At 34.4% G+C, this 18,146-nt stretch overlaps 1 protein-coding gene across 1 annotated transcript; it reads left to right on the top strand.

Moving 5' to 3' along the window:
• The first annotated feature begins 12,290 nt into the window (after positions 1–12,290).
• Positions 12,291–16,071, top strand: LOC143630784 (gamma-glutamylcyclotransferase 2-1-like). The gene is made up of 9 exons (XM_077099699.1): positions 12,291–12,414; positions 14,316–14,444; positions 14,540–14,616; positions 14,717–14,773; positions 14,916–14,972; positions 15,054–15,094; positions 15,168–15,239; positions 15,332–15,411; positions 15,713–16,071. The coding sequence occupies exons 2-9, from the start codon at positions 14,336–14,338 to the stop codon at positions 15,892–15,894; spliced, it is 675 nt and encodes a 224-aa protein (XP_076955814.1). The 5' UTR covers positions 12,291–12,414; positions 14,316–14,335; the 3' UTR covers positions 15,895–16,071.
• The last annotated feature ends 2,075 nt before the right edge of the window (positions 16,072–18,146 follow it).

Below are 18,146 nucleotides of genomic sequence, written 5' to 3'. Positions count from 1 at the left end.
CAGAACTTAGGGAGAGAATCTTTCTTTTTAGCAATGAGGTGAGGAAAAAGTGGCGCCAAGACGAACAAAGGCCACCATTCTGTGGAATTTCCAAAAACGCAATGAAGAGAAGAGCAAAAAGATATGAACGATGCTTAGGTTGCGGAAACTGGTCCCACGAAGAAAGATGTAGAAAAAGTCAAACTCAGTCTCAGCATGAATATACCGAACTAATGAGGGTGGGGGCTATTAGGCTCAAAGCCGAACGATCCATTAGAGTTGGAAGCTATATTCAGACTCCCGACAATTAGTGGAAGTTGTATTTTCCATTGAAGACATCTTAAGACTCCCGACAATTAGTGGAAGTTGTATTTACCATCCTCATTAACCCTTAAAACACCACAAAATACCAATGCCTACTCACACTAAACCAAAACCCTTTTACCTTCTGATCTATGCAACCCTTCAAAAGGTGGAGATTTGAACTTGTTACAAGCTTATTTATCACAGGTTACATTTTGACTAAGAGTGTTCACATACATACATCACAGGTATGATCAGATATAAAACCGAGTGTGAGTGAACATTGCAAGAACGTGACGTTTTGCATAAACGGAAGCTCATAAAAACAAAAGTTCCCTCTTATTTATCACTAACATAAAGATTGGTTATTTTGTTTCGTCTTCTTGGAGCTCACTTAAGGGATAGCTATAATCTAAGTTTGCTGTTTTTAGAGGATATTTATAAGAAGATTGCTTGAGGACAAGCAATGTTCAAGTGTGGGGATGTTTGATGTACATAGAAATATACATCTTTTCGGCATCAAATAATCTCTAAAAACTGCAATTTCTATCAAATAACATAGCATAAAAGACTACTTATCATAATAAAACATAATTTCAGGTAAAACCAAGCCCCAAACGAAGAAACAAACAAAAAGACGAAGAAAAACAGAAGAAAACACAAGAAAACAAAGAAACACGCCCCCATGTCTCAAGAAACATGCCCCCATGCTTCCAACACAAGAAAAGACAAATCTGGAAGCAAAAGCACGGGGCCGTGCTCATCAAGCACGGGGCCATGGACAAGAACACATAAAAGACAAAGAAGAATTGAGCACATGTCACTAAAAACCACGGGGCCGTGCCTACCAACCACGGGGCCGTTGCCACCTCACAGAAAAGACAAAACAAATCTGGCACATGTCATAAAAATTCACGGGGGCGTGCTCATCAAGCACGGGGCTGTGCCTCACTATCCAGATTGCCTATAAATACTGGCTCATGTTGCACTCATTTGGTGTGCCTTGAAAAGATTTCTATCCGATTCTCTCTTATAAAAACACACACTAAGACTCACATTGAAGATTTAGTGAAGATTTTGAAGGCTTGGAGATCATTACCATCAACCATCATCATCAACCATTATTAAGAAGGAAGATTCATCTACAATTGGTTAGATTGTTCCAAGTTTAATCATGTATTTGTTATCATCATTCATCTTAATGTTTATCATCATGCTCATTATGAGCTAAACTCTTTTTACCATCTAAAATCTATGATGAAGCTTTGTTTTACTTGATAATTAATCAAGATATGTGATGTAGTCTAGTAAAGTGCATGGTTATATTATAATTATCTTTTGATGAGAATGTTTCACCATCTTAAATCACTAATTCAAAGTTGGTGGTTGTCAATTCCATTGGCAATCGTTCATGATCGATTCATGTTTTTGAAAGATAGAAACACTTTGATACAATATCGAAACATGGATCCTTATATTGTACTTAGAAATGATGAGATATAAGTTATGATATATTTTTCTAAACCTTGGTAATCCGAAAATGGCTTTGCTTAGGATATCAAATTAGTTAAAGAAATCATATGTTAACGGAATGTGTAATGATAAACTACATAAATCAACCAAGGGGAGGTTGTGTGATGAACTACAACCACCCGAAGTTGTTAGAATTGGTATTTGAGAAATCGAAGCCAATCCTAATCTTTCTACTTTACGAAACTACCTGCCAACTTAAATTGTCATCATTGAGATGGTATGACATTAGGAAAGGGTGGACTTTAAAATGCGCATGCTATCTCCTTAGTGCCAAAGATGCTCACTTAAGGTTTAAGGAGCTATCTATCATATATTATTATGACAAGTTTATCACATGTCCAAACAATGATTATCAATGTTAAAATGGAGTGGATTCTTGATCTTAGATGGTAACCTTCGCATAATTGAACAACTCGTTTAGAATTTCTTGTCTTGGTCACCTATATATTATATATAAGTATTTACATTTTATTAAAAGTTCAAAATTAACCCCAAAATGATAAAACCTCCGATTAAAGTAAAACAACAATTTATTATTAGAAACCTTTGTGTCCACGGATCGATACTTGGTTCTTACCAATACTATTCTACATATACGATAGGTACACTTGCCTATTTTGTGTGTGTTTAGTTTTTGTTGAAATCACTTTTATAAATTTTGTTGGTGCATTTTGTGACCGTCGCTATGCAATTTAGACCAGCGGAACGCCACAGGCGAAGTTAGCACAACTTCGCCTTAGGCGAAGTTAGAACAACTTTGCCAACGGCGAAGTTGTAACAACTTCTGCCTTAGGCGAAGTTATCACAACTTCGCCTACTGGCCCAAGCCCAAGCCCGAGAAGATGTTTTGTCTATATATATGTGTGTCTTGTTTAGGTTTTGTATCTAGAAAATAAGAGTAATTGTGTTATAGTTCATTTGTCTAGAGAGTAAAAGAGAGGAAGTGTCGTGAGGGACGACCCGAGGTAGAGCTCACCTCGGGTCGGACGTGTTTCTGTTTATGTTACGGTATGTAACGTGTTTGATTATTATATTATAAAGATCTGCAGATGTGTTTTATCCCGTTCGTGTGTTTGTTCTTGTGTTTGTGTACGTGTTTGTGTTCTTCATCTTTACACCAATAAACGAGTCTAGAAGGATTCCGCACTCCTAGACCTCGTGCGGATCTCGTATCGATCGGCGACGCCCCGGGGGGACCTACATGTGGTATCAGAGCCTTAGGCTCTTATGCTATGGTTCGAGATCTGCGTTTTGGTGTTTCTGGCACGTTTCTGTGCGTTTCTGGCCGAACAGCGCAGCAGGCGAAGTTATTGTTCATCAGGCGAAGTTGCCGTCACTGTTCGTAGGGTTTCAGCGAAGATATAAGGTCTGGCGAAGTTATGAACAGGCGAAGTTGACTTTAGGCGAAGTTGACTTCTCGGCGAAGTTATAGCCAGGCGAAGTTATAGCCAGGCGAAGTTATGAACAGGCGAAGTTATAGCCAGGCGAAGTTATAGCCAGGCGAAGTTATGAACAGGCGAAGTTATAGACAGGCGAAGTTAGCAACCAGGCGAAGTTAGCAGCCAGGTGAAGTTATGGCCAGGCAAAGTTAGCAGCCAGGTGAAGTTAGCAGCCAGGTGAAGTTATGGCCAGGTGAAGTTAGCAGCCAGGTGAAGTTAAAAAAAAAAAAAAAAAATTGTTTGGAGTTTTCGTCTGTATGGCCAGGTGTACACGATTATTATGAGACCGAAGATGTTGTTCCGTCAACGAGTGAAACTTGTTATCTCTTGGTCTTACGTGTGAACAAATACGTGTCAACTCTGGATTTGGAGTTGAGGTTGTGAATGGGATATTGATTTAAACTGGATATTGACACATATTTGGGTGTTTGTGGGCAATGAAATTGTTGTTGTTCGAGGTTGACCAACTGAAGAAAGTCAAATTGAACTGAAGGCTTTCGTCATTACTGGATTGCGGTCAGAGCATATTATTTATGTTATTTTCAAGGCGTTCGAGAATTGGATCCTGAAACGTGATGCTTATTTATTAGAGTGAAAATTCTGGAACAAGTTGGATTTAATCGGGAACTAAAGTGTTTATGTTCTTGATCGTTATCCCTGGTGATTGAAGATGCTTCGGATTAATTAATGGTCATGTGTTAGATTCTGTCAAGGTGGTTTTTTGATGAAATTGATCACTTGATGTTGAGTAGTTGAAGATTAAACCTTATCGTATGCCGACGAGTTGGTGAAGTTGTGGAGGACGCCCAACTTCACGTGTTGGTGAAGTCAGATGGACTCACGTGATTGGTTGAGATGATCTATTGGCACGAGGATGCATGCATTTCAAAGGCCTCAATCGTTATAGTCGGAGAAGCTTACACTGAAGGGGAGATCTGATATGGAAGACGCTGGGTGATTGGTAGATTTGTGAAGCTACAGGACAGTTTCAGACACGGCTGGTTGAAGAGCAAACAGAAGATCATCAGTTAAGAGGGAGTCTGTTGGTACATGTTTTGTAACAGATGATCTTTTGTGTTTGTTAGAATTGAGAGCAATGGTCAAAGGAGAGACTGTTGGTGCATTTTGTGACCGTCGCTATGCAATTTAGACCAGCGGAACGCCACAGGCGAAGTTAGCACAACTTCGCCTTAGGCGAAGTTAGAACAACTTCGCCAACGGCGAAGTTGTAACAACTTCTGCCTTAGGCGAAGTTATGACAACTTCGCCATAGGCGAAGTTATGAACAACTTCGCCTACTGGCCCAAGCCCAAGCCCGAGAAGATGTTTTGTCTATATATATGTGTGTCTTGTTTAGGTTTTGTATCTAGAAAATAAGAGTAATTGTGTTATAGTTCATTTGTCTAGAGAGTAAAAGAGAGGAAGTGTCGTGAGGGACGACCCGAGGTAGAGCTCACCTCGGGTCGGACGTGTTTCTGTTTATGTTACGGTATGTAACGTGTTTGATTATTATATTATAAAGATCTGCAGATGTGTTTTATCCCGTTCGTGTGTTTGTTCTTGTGTTTGTGTACGTGTTTGTGTTCTTCATCTTTACACCAATAAACGAGTCTAGAAGGATTCCGCACTCCTAGACCTCGTGCGGATCTCGTATCGATCGGCGACGCCCCGGGGGGACCTACAAATTTAAAACACGATATTGTGCAAAAGTTAAATCATCCCATCCTTTTATATTTTATACCACACGCACGCAGCACATCACACGCACTTTCCACTTATTTTCTGTGGAGACGACCTTACTTACCCGTACTAGTTATAGATATTTAAATTAATAAAATACGTGTTTTTGATTAGAGCACGACATCTACATCAACGACCTCAAACATGGTGCAAAAAATTTTTTATCTTAGCAAAAACTTTATCCAATTCCATAATTTCTCATCGGGCGAAGAAGACATTGTAGCTCATTTTGCATTATCCCTCCCAATTAGGCATTCTGGTTCAAGTTAGGCTTCATCAGTAACATCCACATTGAGACCCACGAAACAACGTGCATATAAGCCACTAGTTATGTTTTTGGGTGTATCAAACGTTTTCCTTTTTGACTCGTTTGTTGAAGCCTTTCAAGCACCACCGCACATTTTGAGTTGTGACTAAGAGCATCCCAAGCAAACATAAGTGTTTATATCCTTGTTTTGATTCTCACGCTATTTTCAAGCAAGGTGTACATGCACAATATTTAAATCGCTTGAACCACTTTTGTGGTTATAGCATTTGTTGTTGTAAATGCCGCAAACTTGACACATTCTCCTTCAAGTTATGGAATTTTGAAGCAATTTGATCAACTGGGAAACGGTTCACGACCCACAAAAGAGTGGAATCTCTCAAAAATTGGGCCCCACATGGTCTGTTGTGTTTGTGCGTTACCAACATGTGAGCCCTTTAAAATGTCAACCCAAACACAAGCCAACATCTCTTCCTCAATGCTTGTTCGATTTTAAGGGTTGAGGGAAACACTTTCTTGAAGCTTTTAGTTATTTTCAACTGTTTTAGTGTGGTATCAAGTTGGGTCTCGGGTAGGAAATCGGGTTGAGTGTAAAGTGTGGTATCAGGTTGGGTCTCGGTTGACTTTGGTATTGACACCGGTAGCATTGTTGGTTCTACCTGCCTAACAATTTGAATTTGTTTTTATTTTTGAAAAAGTGTAAAAATCATTTGTTTTTATTAATGTGTACCATTACACTGACACATTTACATAACTCACTTCCTTGCTGTGTAGCTTAGTTGGTTAAGGGGGCGTAATACTTGGAACAATAACCTAGAGGTCGTGGGTTTGAAATCGATCCTAAGCGAAAATCGCCTTGCCGCTGAGTAAGACTGATTTACCTCTTACGTGATGGCCCTGGGACGGTCTGCGTGGACCGGTTTGCGTGTCCAAAACAACAAATTTTTGGAACAATTTACATAAAATTAGGCTAAACGTACCCCTTCTGTACTTGTCATACCCCCTCCCCTACACTTTCATTTCCTAATACCCTCTAATATTTTTAGTCATTTTAAGTCTTCCTTTAACATAACAAATCAAATAGTATACAGTTTATTTTTTATTTTCTCCCTTTGTATTTATTGTTCTTTATAATAATAATAATAATAATAATAATAATATTATAATAAAATGTATTTAAAAATAATGATATAACGCTTTTATAAAAACGATAAAACGTTTTGTTTATATTTATCCTATCATATGCCTCACACCCGACAAAAATATCATTTAAATATTTTTTGATGTGTATGAAAGCATGAAATTAATGTCACATAAGAAAAGAACCAACTTGTTTATCAAGTCGTATGTTGTTTAATATATGTTATTGATGAAAAAAAGATGTGTTTCTTTTTTAAAGTAAGCCATCTCTAAAAATTATTTAAAAAGAAAAACACATCCTAAAAATATTAAAACACTTGTAAAAAAATGTTTTTATTCTTTTTTAATTTTAAAAAATGTTTTTTACATAAACAATTTTTTTATTATTCACAAAAATAAAAATATGTTTTATAATATAAAAAAAAGATTAAAAAAGGAAAAGAAAAACTCAATAAATAATTAAAAGAAACTTTTTTAATTAATAATGATAATAAAAGATACAAAAAGACAAAGAATAAACATATATGTTTAAAGGGTTAGGCTAAACGTACTCCCCTTGTGTACTTGTCATACCCATCCCTTAGAATTTTCAGTTTCTTCAACAATTTTATTTGACATATTATCGTCCTCTAATATTTTTAGCCATTTGAAATACTATAAAGTTTATTTTTTTATGTTTTTTTTCATTTTCTATCTTTATGTGTTTATTGTTCTTTATCAAAATAATAATATTTATTATCATTATAAAATGTATTTAAAAAATTAATAATATAACGCCTTTATAAAAACGACAAAACGTTTTGTTTATATTTATCTTATCATATGCCTCACATCCGACAAAAAAATTATTTAATTTTTTTTGATAGGTTTGAATGCATGAAATTAATGTCATGTGACAAAAAAAACCAACTTGTTAATTAAGTCTTATATTGTTTAATCTATTTTATTGATGAAAAAAAATGTATTTCTTTTTTAAAGTAAGCTATCTTTATAAATTATTTAAAAAAACCACACCCTAAAATGCTTTTTTCTTTTTAATTTAAAAAAAATTTTTACATAAACAATTTCTGTCATTTAAAAATAAAAAAAAATATTATAACATGCAAAAAAAAAGAAAATATATTTAAATAATGAAAAAAAAATCTTTTAATTAATAATGATAATAAAGATGACAAAATGACAAAGAATGAACATAAATGTTTATATCGTTTAATATAAAACTTGAAGGATGGGGTACACTTAGTAAAAATGAAAGAGAGAAGTCCATATTTAAATTGTATTAAGATAAAACTTGAAGAATGATGCATGTTTAGTAAAAATGAAGAAAATGAAAGATACGTTTAATAGCATCCCTTAATTCACATGGAATCTTAAAAGATATTACTATAAAACAACCTTTAAAATATCCTTTTAAGATATCAACAGGAACTCAAAATGTGCTCAGCCCATTTATAACATATCCATTTATATATCTCATTCGGCGAGAATCGTGGAGGAATTAAAGCTACTACCCTTTCTTATCAAGAAGTGGATAAAAACAAACTATTTCGATGTTCCATTTTGGTGTAATTAATCCTTTTGTTTTCACTGTTTTTTTTTCTCTTTTTTTCAAACGAATAACTAATAAAGCATGGTTACCCGGGATTCGCAGATGGTGCCGGGTCTTTCAAGCCCACCATCTCATGTTTTGGAAATCTGACGCTCAAAGGCACGCTACGGTAAAACATGGTTTGGATTATATTCGAACTTGATACCTTGCAATCTTCATCCAAAATCTTCACTTTTCCTCCAACGTTAGTTTAAGGTTGATTGGTTGTTTTTACAATGCTTGAAAGTTGAATGTTAATGTTTTGTAGGAATGGCAATGGGTCGGGTTTGGAAGAGTCTAGGGCATGGTTTAGGTATTCCCAGACATGCCCTAGACCCGTAGGGAATTTATCGGATAATTACAAACGGGTTTCGATGATACTCACTGGGTATCGAGTTTTCATTTATTTATTAAAAATACCCGTAAGATATACATGACCAAAACCCGTCGGTTTTGACCAACTATAAGTAATCGAGTATATCGAAAACCCTAAACCTGTTAAAATTTTTAAAAATTAATATCAAACCCGTCTCATACCCTAATGGCTAAGGTATACCCATCCCAAATATATCAGGTTTCATATATTTTTGTCGAGTTCGGTTTCATTGGATCCCTAATTTTTTTGTATTATATGTTGTGATCTAGCTTCTTGCGGGTCCATTTAATAAACAAATTTGTATATCATGACGAGGCGCAAAGCTACCCTATTAGATAACATATAAAAATCTAATTACATTAAGTTACTAATAATTAAGTAGTTATTAAGGTGCTACTTTTTCAAGGGAAATTTGGTGTAACCAATAAATGAAGCTGTTTCGCATACGAGTGTCCAGATTCACTGAATCCTCTCATCTATGGATGACATGCATGCACATCATTTCTCGTGGTAACTCAGAAATAACACTAGGATAGTTTTGTAACTCTTCATTTTGTGTATAATAAATTACAAATGAATACCTAGTAAGCCACTTTAACTGATATTTACTTATATCGTTTATTGGATTTGGTATATAAAGTATAATATGCTGTTACTTGTGTACTCTAGGGATGGTAAACCTTATAAGTTATGACTTATTTTGATTAAAAACCAAACTTTATTTGACATATAGAACCTTTTTTTAGTCATATACAGTATGTCAATTATCTATTGAATTAATATACGACTATATATGTATAGACGAACTAACACAACAGGAGTCTTATTTTCATGTATCTACTTCTTTTGATTCATCTTTTGATAGCTTAACATATCTCTTATTTTTGCTAGGTATAGGCAAGATTATAGGAATTTTTACAGAAATTAACAAAACCGATTTTCTAGAATGGCTTTATTAGTTTCTATGGCAATTCATTGACTGGTTATTAGAATAACACATACAAATAGTTAAATAATATTTGGTTTATAACAAGAATACATGCGTGTTGATAATATTATAAAATCATAATAACAAGTTGAGTACCAAAAACATACTAGTTGAGAGTCATGAAAGGACATATATGTGGTAAAGACTAGGGGACAACGACCCAATAATAATGTTTTTAAACAACAGTTGATGATTTCTTCGTAAGTCTTGCCGTATTTTGATGTTTAGATATTTAAGAAATTTTATGGTTCGATGGAGACATCACTTAAAGTTGACAAAATTTAAATAATAACGGCATAGATTTTATGTTGATGATATTCTATCCTTATATAGCCTGTGAATCGTTTATTTTTGAGATATTTTCCAGGTTACGAAGGATCAAGGATCCTCGGTATTATTTGTATACTAACGATTGTGTTTGAGTGGTGTTGTGGTTAATGGTATAACGACTATATGACCAAGTCTATCTAATATCTCGCTACTAGACTCATTCAGCACGTGGTCAAGAGGCATGGACGAAGCTAATGAGAGAGTGGCGGATTAATAGGACTTTTAGTTATAGATTTTTTTTGTTTATAACGAGTTTATGATCAGCTAGGTAAAGTCACTTATCACTTCGCACACTTTAGCAATACTCAGAAACTCTCTCTAGCAATACACACACATAGAAATCATTGTATTACTGATTATAATCTCCACCATTGTAACCCGATTTTTGATTAATAAAAATGGTGATAGATGATTTGTCATCACCCGACGTTTTTGTGCCGGCGATCCGACCAAGATCAAGGGCTTTTTCTAGCAACAAATCATTGTGTTCTTGCTCTCATTCGTTTCATAATTATTATTATTATCATTCAAGCACTAAACCTCACTTTACAAATTTGGTTACATTATCCTTGATTGATTTTTGACCAAAACAACAACAACAACAATAATAATAATGGTAATTTTTTAAAAATTCATAACAAAAAATATAGTTTCCTTTAAAACTTGTAATAGGACGAGATTTTGATTACTAAAAAACGAAAACTAATTATATATATATATATATATACTAGCATGGTGCCCGCACAATGTAGCGGGGCGCACGCGCAACTTAATATTGAACGCATAGTCCGTTTCGGTACATACGTCACCTGATGACAGTGAGCACGTAGCCTAAAATTGGGCGCGTAACTCGTGCAAAGCCAGTTGCGTGTAATCGAAGATTGAACACGCGTAACCGGACGGGAATGCACGTTGCCAACATTAAAACATGCTTAACCAATATACAATAATTTAAAATAAATCATTTTACAAACCAACCCGTTTTGGCCCCAAACCCGTCCCGACTCGACAACGTTCTGACCTGGCCCATTTCTACTCGAACGCGAACCATAACTATTTTTTTTGTATCGACTCATTCCGACCCTATTGTACTTTTACAAATGACCCGAACTCGCCCGACTCTACTTGTGTCCAGGTTCTAAATGGTAAGCGCGTAACATGCTAACTTTTTAAAACTAAAAACTATAGCAATATTATAACCAAATTAAAGAGAATAAAATGCTCGTTTTTATGATGTAATGTTTTTGAAAAAATATTAACATGTGAAAAAGTTATGACCGTTAAAAAGTCGTGGGGTAGTTTGTTTTGAATTAGAGGACATATGTGTAACTATTATTAAACTTTACATAAAAGGTAGTGAAGTTAAGGGACCAAAGATGTAAGTATATTTAAAAGAGTATTTAGATTTGTGAATAAAGACTTAATTATCCATAATTTTTTAAATTTTGAGTTTGAGTTTTAAAAGAGTATTTCGATTTGCTTAATTATATAAAGCAATGAGTTTGATACCTCTTAAATTTAAGTGGTTCATAACTCATGCTTTATATATAGTATAGATATATATATATTTTAAATTAATACTAAATTGTTTCATACCATTTCCACCACATCACGTCATATTAAACGGGCGAAGATAATTTTTTCACATACGTTACACTAAAACTTCTAAACATATCTCACTCTAAAACTTCTAAACATATCTCACTCTATAGCCTTTACTTTTTTAGACGTACCGTTTTTATCTCTGAATACATTTATTCTGTTTTTTATAATATGAAACCAATATTTAGATTTTACATCCCCTTACCGAATTATTATTGTTATTATTATTATAATAATTAATAATTATTAAATGACAAGTTTGGTGACGCTAAATGATGATTGGGCTACTTGGCGGAACCGTATTAGTCATTGTCATTTATTTTTTTCAAAATTCTGGTACTGTAACGAACATAACGGAAACCGGCCGGATTTTTGTAGACTCACAACCTCAACGTCCAGGACTGATAATGCTCGAGTTTACCAACTGACGCTACCTCATTGGTCCTCCTCGATTTTTAAATTTTAACATTTTTTAGCTCCGTTACCATAACAAAAGTAAATGAAACCGATCGAACTCGTGTCGAGTTACCACCTCAATGTCCAGAACCGAAAACACTTGGGTTTTACCAGCGCTTGGTTTTCCAGACCAAATAAACCTCAAATAATTTATTTTTTACATGTTAATCTTGTTATATGTTGCTTTGATGATTTTTTTGGGTTTTAACGCTCTGGTTTTACCAACATCGTCTATACCATAACGAGTGCACCCGATGATAATGTTAAAATTCACGTCGACTCATCGCCTCAATACCTGGCCAACAACGATTAAGTTTATCGCCGTCCGTATTTTACCAACCTGTTCAGACGCAACACGCCGGATAAACTACCTTATACATATACATACATATACTTACACATACACGATGATGATATTAAGTGGCAGGCATATGGTAAGTAAATAAAGAGTTGTGTTTTCTATAAATTAAATAGGCCCATTTGTAACATTAATCATCCTCTTCCATTCCATTTCCATCTGACGCATACTCGAAAGAGAGAGAGAAGGAGAGTTATTATTATTAACCACCAACTCCTCCTCTTTCTTTCAACGTCGCCGGAACCCTAATTTCCTCTGACGATCGGTTTCATCCGTTCAATCACCGCACATTACATACACTCCGCTCTTCGGTTCCTGTAAGCAATTACTCAATCATGTTGGTTGATTTAATCTGCTATTATGTATCTTATGGACTAACGTTAACTTTGATTCTCTGCTATTTCTTTATATATATCTATTGACGATGACAAAACAAACAAAAAGTAGCTGTTTTTTATTGGATTCATTGGAATATATATTGTTTTAGATCTGATTGGTGGTACTTTAGCTGATTTGGATTCTTATTGATCAACTTTATGCACTTTTTTCCTCTGATTTGTTGAATAATGATTCTTATTTATTAAAACCCTAATTTTTTTTATGTCTGTAGTATTTTTGGTATAAAATTGAAATTATTAATAGTAATATTGTTTGACATAAAAAGTCATACTAACTAACTTTTGTGGAAAACTCTCTTCTCCGTTATTTGTATATATATATATACTTTTGGCTGATGACAAAAAAGTAACTGTTATTGGATTCATTAGAATAGACTTGTTAGATCTGATTGGTAGTTTAGCTGTTTTGGATTGTATATAAGTTATTAATGAAGTTTAGGCACTTTTGTGGTCTGAATTTGCTGAACAATGATTGGATAGTTAGTAGCAGAAATGATTCATGATTTAATAAACTCTAGTATTTGGCGCTTTTTTGTTATTCTGTAGCATTTTTGGTATGTAAATGAAATTATTTACGTAGACTTTGTTATTAATAGTAATTTTGTTTGATACTAAAGTCAGATACTAACTTTAGAGGAAAAGTTCAATGGTTTATTGATATTTTATTTGAAGCTAGTTCATTTGAAGCATATTTAGAATCTTTTCTGTTAACATTGATTTTGTGCTATTTGTTTATATATTTGTGGATGATGACAAAAAGTGACTGTTATTGGATTTGATTAGAATATTTTTGTTAGATCTGATTGACGGTTTAGCTGTTTTGGATTGTATATTGTGTTATTGAAGTCAATCATGGAAGTTCAGGTTTGTGGTCTGATTTGCTGAGCAATGATTGGATAGTTAGTAGATTACAAGCAGAAATGGTCCATGATTTAATAAATCCTAACTTTTTGGTACTTTTTTGTTTTATGTTGCATTTTGGGCATGTTTGATGATGATGCTTATAATATAAAATGAAATTATTAAAGGAGGCTATGCTGGTTTAGTGTTATTAATTGTGCATATGCTAACTGAATGTATATCAATCATGTCTCTGGAAAGTGATATTGTTTTGACATAAAAAGTTAAATACTAACTTTTAAGGAATGTTGAATGGTTTATTGATATTTTATTTGAAGCTAGTTCATATGAAGCATAGTTAGAATCTCCTCTGTTTACATATTTATGGATGATGACAAAAAACTGTTATTGGATGTAATATAATAGATTTGTTAGATCTGATTGCTACTTCAGCTATTTTGGATTCTATTTTGAATTAGTGAAGTCAATCGTGGAAGTACAGGCGCTTTTGTGGTCTGTTTGGATAAATATGTTAGAATATTTATTAAATTACAGGCAGCATAATGATTAAAAATGTGTTGTATTTGGATAAACACCAATGAGACTAATACACTGCTATTTCTTTAGAAAAAAATAATTAATATTTGGTAGTTTTTTTGTATTACTGTAGCATTTTTGGCATGTTTGATGATGCTTATGGTATAAAAATGAAATTGTTAAAGCAGGCTTTATTAGTTTAGCGTTATTAATTGTACATATGTTAACAAAATCTATATCAATCGTGTATCTGGAAAGTAATATTGTTTGACATAAAAGGTTAAATGCTTGCTTTTGAGGAAAAGTTCTATGGATTATTGATATTATTAATATTTTATTTGAAACCAACTCATATGAAACATGGTGTTATAAAGTGGTATACATGAACTTTCATAAGTCAAAACAATATTATATGCCTAATATTATATATCAACATCTTGTAGTTTGTGAAGAGTTGCAAATCATGGTTTTCTGGGTGTTTGGTTATGGCTCATTGGTATGGAACCCCGGGTTTGACTATGATGAGAAGATGATCGGGTATATCAAAAATTACCGCCGTGTGTTTGATCTTGGTAAGTAGGTGCTCAAACTGTTATCTTTTTGTTTCCTGCATTATTACGCACCTTTATATCAATCTAATAGTAATAATCATATTATTATGTCACAGCATGTATTGATCACAGAGGTACACCTGAGCACCCTGCAAGAACGTGCACACTTGAATACAGTGAAGGAGCCATCTGTGTAAGTTTTAGAAAGCTTAAGTGTTACCATTTTACGTTATTTTAAACTTAAATACATGTGTGTGTGTTTTTCTCTTATTTTGACCTAATTTTTGTTTTAGTGGGGTGCTGTGTATTGTGTAAGAGGAGGTGAAGAGAGGGAAAGATTGGCAATGGCGGTATGTATTATTTTAACTCGGTTGCTAAATGCGTGTGTAAAATCAAATTTAACCTTAATGAGTTGACTGCAGTTCACCTAATGGTTAATTTACATGTTTTATTTGTACATTAATTAATTGTGTTGTTCCTTTTTTATTTCAGTACTTAGAGAAGAGAGAATGCGAGTATGATGGAAAAACCACTGTAGACTTTTTCAAGGTAAAATAATATCAATTTCCTCATGCAAATAACACGTTTAATCACAAATCCAAGTTCTGATTTGGTTAAATCTTGATTCAGGATGAGGAGATTGAAGAGCCTACTTTATCAGGAGTTATTGTGTAAGCTATTATATCATATTTTACATTGTGATAGAAGGAAATTGTTGTAACTGGAATGTTTTATTTGTTACAGTTTCACATCAACTCCAGACAAGGAATCAAATAAGTACTATCTCGGGCCTGCACCACTGGACGATATGGCAAGGTATAATACTTAACCGTTACTTAATCTTTTCGTTCTCTCATAACTATTTTAAATATTTAATTGGTCCGTTTCGTGTTTGTTTGCTTTTTCAGACAAATAGCTACTGCTTTTGGCCCATGTGGAAACAACCGTGACTATGTTTTCTTGCTGGAGAAGGCAATGTTTGATATTGGTGCGTTAAAATCTTCAATCCTAACCTTCACGCACTTAAAATCTTGTGACCTGAACACGAATTGTTTAACCTGCTTATCTGAACGTGTCAAAGAAGCTGACAAATAGTAATCAAATTATAATACCTGAACATGAATCGTTAACCTCTTTATCTAAACGTGCTAAGTAGGTTGGTGGGGCGTAAACGGGTTGAGGTGTCTATCTGTTTGATTAAACGGGTTAAACACGTTAACCCGAACACGGCTTATTTTATAAATAAGATATGACAACCCAAAACCTAATTATTTTTGTTTGGTGGACAGGTCATGAAGACGACATGGTCATAGAGTTGGCAAATGAAGTCAGAAGAGTACTTGGGCTCACGGGTCTACAATGCCCGAAAGAGATCAGTAACAGATTAACTGGGCCGTCTGTTAAGCCCAAGTCTCCAATGTCGCCTCATAAGCTGCGTCATCTTCCCGAAGCAATTTCCACAGACACCTAAAACTACAACTACAAGAATACAATCGGTGACTTGGTTTGCTTGACTCTACTGAACCAGCTTTACTTATGTTAGTTTTAGTACTTTCTTTAATCATATGCTATAGAGTTGAAAGATCATGTTTTGAGTATAATGTTTTAACGAGTACACTGCAGTTTTATTTGAGTTTAAGTTTGCGTATTTGTTTTTAAAATTTATGAATGTGGTCTTTTATTGGATAAGTGGTTGGTGCGAAAATGTGTTGGGTGGATTATGGACCATCTGGTTGCTACAGAAAGTTGCATAGTTCCAGGTTGTTATATGCTTTAACCTGGAGCATTGAGGACCACCTTATCCATCTTATGCTATGGTGGTCTCATTAGGATCCGATCTGTCTGTGGACCACTTATCTGTAAAGGTACCATAGAATTCAATATGTTCGTGGACCGCCTTGTTATAAACCGACCGACTTCACAACTCAGTGGGCTCAACAATCCAAAACCGGATTGTTACACTTTTTAACCACTTGATAAGAGGTTAGTATAGTCAAGAGGCAAGTTTGAACTCGACTCTACCTAATGTTAAACTTGAAAGCCAATTCAAAAGCTTAGCTTGACTTATTAGGTACATAACCGTTTTGAGACAATAAATTAACGAAATAACGATTTCTCTAATGGTGGTTTGATCAACTGTGAAAGTAAATATGCATTGGGTAAAATAAAAACTTCGTTTCTGTTGTCGTTTTTCTCTTCCTTTTACTCGTATAACTCTCGTCTCTTAGCTCCCTTTATCCGTTGCATCTTCTCTCTTTTCTTGCCACACCCTAGATCAGTTGCCTCCTTCCCCTATCTCATTTAAAAAACGGTATATGCCGCTGACCATCACCTCAATCTTGTGTTTCAGCATCAAGAATGATAACAGAGGTTTGTCCACACGGTACTGATAGTAGAGCACGTACTATGTTCCATAAGGTTCGGATCATTAGGGTCCTCTGATCACAAGTTCCGTCTGTAATGTTACGGACTAGTGGTTTTGTACGTTTATATTTATACGAGTTATTGGTTTTGTTCTGTCAGAACACATGGTGTGAGGTTGGGATGGTGATGTGGCCATTTAGTGGGTATTATTGTATTGTTACTATTTACATTTATACTTATTAGAACTGAAAAAAAAAATAGTTTAGGGATGAAAAAATATATGCATTTTCATGGTTTCAGGATAACATGGATGGGATGGAAAGACACATCACTGGTGTAAGAAGTGAGAGTTGTAGGATGAAAGGACAGACACCATCCATGCTAATTAGACTTTTGTTCCCCCCCTTCTCATGATTTTTAAACGGACATAACTTTTTTATACGGTATTATTTTTTCAATAAAATATTACACCAAAATAAAATACATTTTATTCTTTTAATTTGTTGTATTTTTTTCTAAAATATACAAAAAAGTTATTCTCGTTTAAAATCATAGGAGAGAAGAAAAGTATAGGGCTTCACCTCCCCTCTCTCTAACTTATACAACAAATTAGTAGCTAGTTTATGTGTCCGCTTCTACCATATATTGCTTATCAATAATTTTGCTCTTATTTTCTCAAATTAATTTAGCATGTGCGGAACAGTTTCGGCAGACAAGAATCTAGTTTATGTGAAGTTCCGGTTGTACGATTCACTAAACGTTCGGTTTGCCTACATGTTTAAGCCTTCTGAGTATAATGGGCACATGTTAGTTTGATTTAGAAATTAATAAATGTAATAGCTATTTTTTCCAAAATCAAAAACTCAAATAGCTGTCATTATTTTTTAAATTTTTTTTACAAGTCTATAACAGCTGGAACTTAATATTTTTATATACAATCATGAATCATGTGATGAGGGCACCTAGGCTGGGAAATAAGTGTGTGTTGACTTTGCCATAAACCACCCACAAGGCCATAAATTGTTTAGTCTATAATGATAGCTGGTTGAAAATAAACAATTTTTTAAATGAATTTTTTTTATAGAGTAAATATTGATCCTTTTATATATAACACAAACCGAACTATATCTGGATAATGGGTAAGCGAGCAACAAGCTGCGCCGCTATCCCCTTTTAAATCGCAAAGCCTATTCTACTAAATATAAATCCTTGGTTCCTCGGGCTCTGCGAGTCACTGTGGACCACCTTCTGCACCCGCTCCAAGAAGCGAACCGCCTCGGGAGCTAGGGATCCAAAAGTGTCGAAGGCAAATGGAATGAACACGTGCTGATTCTCCAAACACGATGTCTCATGCTTAAC

Source organism: Bidens hawaiensis, unplaced genomic scaffold (assembly GCF_021521415.1).
Source record: "Bidens hawaiensis isolate Kalapana, Puna unplaced genomic scaffold, B.hawaiensis_p1.1 tig00005823_1, whole genome shotgun sequence".
NCBI classification, from domain to species: Eukaryota; Viridiplantae; Streptophyta; class Magnoliopsida; order Asterales; family Asteraceae; genus Bidens; species Bidens hawaiensis.
Note: the sequence above shows the minus strand (reverse complement) of the source record. Positions and strands in the feature narration are given on the sequence as shown.